Below are 6181 nucleotides of genomic sequence, written 5' to 3'. Positions count from 1 at the left end.
CCGTAAAACCACCAGGGTGATTGCAAGAATCCACGTTGTGGGGTGGACACAGAGTTCCTAATATCCCGGGAGTCATCAGTTAGCCACAGGTGTTGCCGCTCCGCTTGTTCCTGCAGTCGTGACACAGGCGGACAAGAAATTTTAACAGGTATTTAAGGACATGGAATGTGGAAACAAAGGTGGCTGGGAGGACATTCTGACAGCCGTGCTTTTGAACAGTGGGTGTGGACATGCTTAGGAATCTGAGTACAACTTAAGCACAGTTACAGTTATTTACCTGTTTATATAGCCATGGTACTACAACTAGAGGTGGGATGTGAACCTGTGACCATTGGGTCAAAAGGAACTAACCTCAAACATTATGTTACTTATTGTTCTGTTGCACAACATTATTTTTGCCTTGCTTCAGAAGATCTGCCCAGTATTTCATGTTCTAGTGTTCCTGTAACCTGTGTGAACTTATCGTCAACATGTTCCTGAATCACCACCTATGCTGTCCCCTGGTCATCATACCCTGGATTCTCCAACTTTTGTTTTTCTCAAATCTTTGTTTTATTGTTGTGAAAGAAATTATATTTCCTTTTTTTGGAAACGATCAGATGCAGGAGATCCGCACAAAACACTCAGACACAGAGAGACCTTTCATAGCAACACCGGCCGATGGGAGAGCCCCAAACTTCAGGGTGTCTCCCTGATTGGTTTGCATTGCCTTCTTTTATTTGCAAGCTTATACATACGTCATCATAAGGCATGGCAACACTTTCAAAACTTGCCTTGCATCTGACGCAAAAGTAATCTTTACTCCAAACAATTTGTCTGAATGTGTCGGGATGCATGCTAAAGGTTAAACTTTCTTTCTTTTTTTTGTGTTTTGTGTTTCCAATCAACATTTTTCCATTGCATTAAACAGACAGCATATATTTTCTGAATGTCTTAACACTTACATCACATTAGAACATATTAATCACTTGAAAATATTAAGTACTTAAACCATTTTTCACACCACATTGTGCATCTACCCCTTCACCAAACCAGCACTGATACCCTTTGCACTTCACTTTTGTGAATAGCACTGTGAATGAGCTCTGCAGCTGACTCACAAAATTGCACACTGCAATCCATCCATGACAATACCCTTTGGGAATGAATGGGGTTGTTTCCATTACTTATTTGGAGTAAAAGTTGCATTTCTTCTGCCTGAGGATTTATTTTAGTTTTATTATTTGGATACATACTGTATATATACACACCAATTAGCTGCAGCTTTTAGGTATGTAATATTAGGAAACATAAATGTTGTGTATTGATTATAGTGAAAACTCCGGGCTAAGTGTTAATAGGCCACTCTTAATAGTACCATGGGTTAGAGTTTGGTTGGCCGGCAATATGTACAGAAAAAGGATAGAAGAGTTGTTGCTGCACGTGGTTCAGTAAAAGAAAACATTATCCAATCGCGTCTTATCTTTATTTGTGTTCGAGTGTAGTTATTGCACCCGTAAACACAACAGTTGGCGACGAGGATTTTTCGGATATTGCCCTGAAGTTTCTCCTAGTTTTTTTTGTGGATGGACGTTTTCTTTCCTGGGAGACGAATGCACAGGACGAAGACGTGCGATGGCTCCGGCTCCGAGGGGGAAGCGCAATACTGAGTGAATACAGACCTGTAAGTGAAATAATATATAGGAAAGATGGCTGGATATATCGGACAAATTGATGCGTTTGACAGTGCTACGGATGATTGGCCGATGTACTGTGAGCGAATCGAACAATATTTCAAAGCCAACGGCATTGCCGACGACAAGCGGGTGTCGGTTCTGTTAAGTGCGATGGGGGGAAAAGCGTATGCGTTGCTGAGAACCCTCACTGCCCCCACAAAGCCTGCAGACCTCAGCTTTGATAATATTGTGCAAACACTGCGGGATCATTTAGCGCCAAAACCGCTGCTTATAGCGGAACGTTTTAGGTTCCATAAACGTAACCAAAACGAAGGAGAGTCTATCGCAGCTTATGTGGCTGAATTAAAGAAGCTGTCAGAACACTGTCAGTTTGGAGATGGACTGAGTGATGCGCTGAGAGACCGTCTAGTCTGTGGTATTTTACAAGAGAGTATCCAGAAAAGATTGCTTACGGAGTCGGATCTCACATTCAAACGGGCAGTTGAACTTGCTGTCGCCATGGAAACAGCAGCCAGAGACGCTGTAGAGTTGCGATCCGGAGTAAAAATGTCGGTGAACAAAGTGACCACTGTGTGTAAATTAAAAAGGACAATGCAAAATGCAGAATTGTGCTACCGTTGTGGCAAGGGCTGGCACAAAGCAAACCAGTGCAGATTTAAAACTGAAACGTGCAGAAAATGCAACAAAGTTGGACACATACAAAGAGCTTGTCGCTCCGATCTTTCACATCACGAGAAGAACAAACAGTACAAGGCTCAGAGAAAGAAAAGTAGAGATGTGCATGCTGTTGCCCAAAGATCTGATGAAGAAAGTGACACAGGGTTGGCAACTCTGGAAATCTACAGTCTGAAAGGTGACTTGAAACAAGCGATCTGGCTAACACCACGAGTGAATGGAAAGACAATCCGAATGGAGCTGGACACAGGCTCTGCCGTATCTGTCATGTCACAGACTGAGTTTGAAAGACATTTCACAAAAGCGGAACTTAAGCCATCGCCTGTTAAATTGAAAACATATACTGGTGAGCCCATAGTTCCTCTGGGTGTGATGCCAGTGACTGTAAGGTACAATGATCAACAGCGCGAAGTAGATCTGTATATAGTTCCAACGGCAGGACCAGCACTTTGGGGACGTGACTGGTTGAGAAAGTTACAGTTGGACTGGAAATCCATAAAAAGTCTACAAATCTCGGATCCTGTTTTGTCAGGCACTCAAGAGAAACTGAAAAAGGTGTTGGATGGTGCTGCAGTGGTATTCCAACCAGGAATAGGAACGTTGAAGCATATTAAAGGGAGAATAACCCTGAATGAGGGTGCAGTACCCAAATTTCACACAGCGCGGCCAGTCCCCTATGCTATTCGTCAGAAAGTGGAAACGGAGCTGGATCGGTTAGAAGCTGAAGGAATACTGTCCAAAGTTGACCGGAGCCCCTGGGCAACACCAGTTGTTCCTGTTGCCAAGAAGGATGGAACTGTAAGACTGTGAGGGGATTTTAAAGTCTCCATCAACTCTGAACTGCAAGCAGAACAATATCCACTACCAAGAATAGAGGATATTTTTGCTTCCTTATCAGGAGGACAGTTTTTCAGTAAAATAGATCTGGCAGAAGCATATTTGCAGATGGAAATGGAGGAAGACTCAAAGGTGTTCCTGACCATTAACACTCACAAAGTCTTGTATCGATACAATAGATTGGTTTTTGGTGTTGCCTCAGCGCCAGCATTATGGCAACGAGCGATGGAGCAGGTACTTCAAGGATGTCGGGGTACCCAGTGCTACCTTGATGATATTATAGTCACTGGAGAGGATGACGACAGTCATTTGGAGAACTTGACACGTGTTCTACAGAGACTAAGAAGTTATGGACTATGTGCGAGGCGTGATAAGTGTGAGTTTTTCAGGAGTACTATTACATATTGCGGACACGAAATTGATGCAAACGGCTTGCACAAGTGTCATGACAAGATAAGGGCTGTCGCAGATGCCCCACGACCAAAAGATGTCTCACAATTGAGGTCGTTCCTTGGATTTGTTAATTATTATAACCGGTTTTTGGCAAACCTCGCCACTGTTCTCCACCCCTTGAATGCGTTATTGCGAGCAGGACAGAAATGGATGTGGACAAAACAGTGTGAACGAGCGTTTCAGGAAGCAAAGAAACTGGTGGTATCAGAAACAGTGTTGACCCATTTTGAGCCATGCAAACCCATCAAGCTAGCCTGTGATGCTTCACCGTACGGTATTGGAGCGGTGTTATCACATGTCATGGGTGATGGAACTGAACGCCCCATAGCTTTTGCATCATGCTCTCTCAATGCTGCAGAAAGAAATTATGCACAAATTGATAAAGAGGCTTTGAGTCTAGTATGGGGTGTGAAACGATTCAATCAGTATTTGTATGGAAACGAATTTACTGTGGTTACTGACCACCAACCCTTGGTTTCCATTTTTAATCCACGGAAAGGCGTTCCACTGACAGCAGCAGCGCGAATGCAGCGGTGGGCGTTGTTTTTGGGAGGACATAGATACCAGATTGAGTTCAAAAGAACTCACAGTCATGCAAATGCTGATGGACTCTCACGGCTACCATTAGGCGGTGATGATGATGCAAATCCGGCAAAAGGAAGCATTCCCTTGGATGTTTTTACTCTTGCTCAGCTTGAGAGTTCCCCTGTTACGGCTGAAATGCTTCAGAGGGAAACCAGGAGAGATCCAATATTGTCCCGAGTTTACACAGCTACTCAGACTGGCTGGAATGAAGAACAGAAGGTACAGTTTCCGCAGTTCTATCGGCACCGAGATGAAGTGACGCTGGATGGAGGTTGCCTCGTGTGGGGATTAAGGATTATTATACCTCCGAAGTTGCAAGCTCGAGTCTTGGAAGAGCTTCATGCTGGTCACCTAGGAGTGGTGAAGATGAAATCACTCGCTAGAAGTTTTGTGTGGTGGCCAGGAATCGATCAGCAGATCGAGCAGCTCGCCATGCATTGCCCAGGATGCCAACAGGTTCAAAATATGCCAAAACCTGCACCGTTGCACCCTTGGGAATGGCCTGCTGTGCTGTGGCAAAGGATTCATGTTGACTTTGCAGGACCTTTCATGGGCACTACATTTCTGGTGGTTGTCGATGCATGTTCTAAGTGGCCAGAAGTGTTTAGCATGTCGTCCACAACCGCTACCCAAACTATAACAGTGCTGAGAGAACTTTTTGCGAGGACTGGTGTCCCAGAACAACTGGTGAGTGACAATGGACCCCAGTTTGTATCTGAGGAGTTCCAGATCTTTCTAAAGAACAATGGGATCAGGCACGTGACCTCTGCCCCATACCATCCCGCTACAAACGGATTAGTGGAGCGATTTGTACAAAGTTTGAAGAATGCGCTGCGTGCCATGGTGGGTGACAAGATTATGTTAACCCATAAGTTGCAAAGGTTTTTGTTTGCATATCGTAACGCAACACATGCTACCACGAATCGAACGCCAGCTATGTTGTTCTTGGGAAGACCTTTACGTTCAAGGCTGGACCTGTTGCGACCGAATGTGAAGAGGGTTGTGCAGGACAACCAGTTGAGACAGGTGCAAAGAGACGGACCGGTACGAGAGTTGGAAATTGGTGAGAGTGTGCTCGCTAGGGACTACCGCGGGGATCACAAGTGGATGCCTGCGAAGGTAAAAGAAAGAACAGGACCACTTTCTTACACAGTAGAGATTGGACCAGACACCACCTGGAGACGGCATATTGATCAGTTGAGAAAGGCAGATATTTCTTGGGAGGGTGTTCCAGGAAATGTGCCATCCACGTCTACTGTTGCCCCTTCCGATGGCAGCGACACCACTACACCACAAGATGCCGCGATGTCTTCACAAGAAGTGCCACAAACGCCGATCCCAACTTGTGAGGAGAGACGTTACCCTACCTGTACATGGAAACCCCCAGACCGTCTTACTTTATAGGGTTTGGAATCCTACCGAGGCGAAGATGTCATGCACAGGGACTTGCAGTTGTGTTATTGTTCTGGGTTGTTTTATCTAGAGGGGAGGAGTTGTTGTGTATTGATTATAGTGAAAACTCCGGGCTAAGTGTTAATAGGCCACTCTTAATAGTAACATGGGTTAGAGTTTGGTTGGCCGGCAATATGTACAGAAAAAGGGTAGAAGAGTTGTTGCTGCACATGGTTCAGTAAAGGAAAAAGAAAACATTATCCATCGCGTCTTATCTTTATTTGTGTTCGAGTGTAGTTATTGCACCCGTAAACACAACAGTAAATAAATAAATAAATACTGGGTACTGTATCAGTCAAGAACTGTCCAAGGGAAAATGTCTCCCATCTTACATGGAGTCAATTTGTACAAAAGAAAAAAATAAATCAAAAGGGCAGGAGTGTTTGCCCTGCAGTCCTCAGGATGATGCCCAGCTTATCTGTGAACAGTCCACTACTAGGAAAGAATATTTTGCAGTGGACAACTCACATGGAACCCCTGCAAGACCCGATGCGTGGAGCCGC

The 6181-nt window shown here is 44.6% G+C and overlaps 1 protein-coding gene across 1 annotated transcript; it reads left to right on the top strand.

The window, feature by feature from the left end:
- The first annotated feature begins 1688 nt into the window (after nucleotides 1–1688).
- Nucleotides 1689–5630, top strand: LOC114912456 (uncharacterized protein K02A2.6-like). Its single transcript, XM_029259305.1, has 2 exons — nucleotides 1689–1821; nucleotides 4477–5630. The coding sequence occupies exons 1-2, from the start codon at nucleotides 1689–1691 to the stop codon at nucleotides 5628–5630; spliced, it is 1287 nt and encodes a 428-aa protein (XP_029115138.1).
- The last annotated feature ends 551 nt before the right edge of the window (nucleotides 5631–6181 follow it).

Source organism: Scleropages formosus, chromosome 16, assembly GCF_900964775.1.
Source record: "Scleropages formosus chromosome 16, fSclFor1.1, whole genome shotgun sequence".
NCBI lineage: Eukaryota > Metazoa > Chordata > Actinopteri > Osteoglossiformes > Osteoglossidae > Scleropages > Scleropages formosus.
This window is presented reverse-complemented; position numbering and strand designations above follow the sequence as displayed.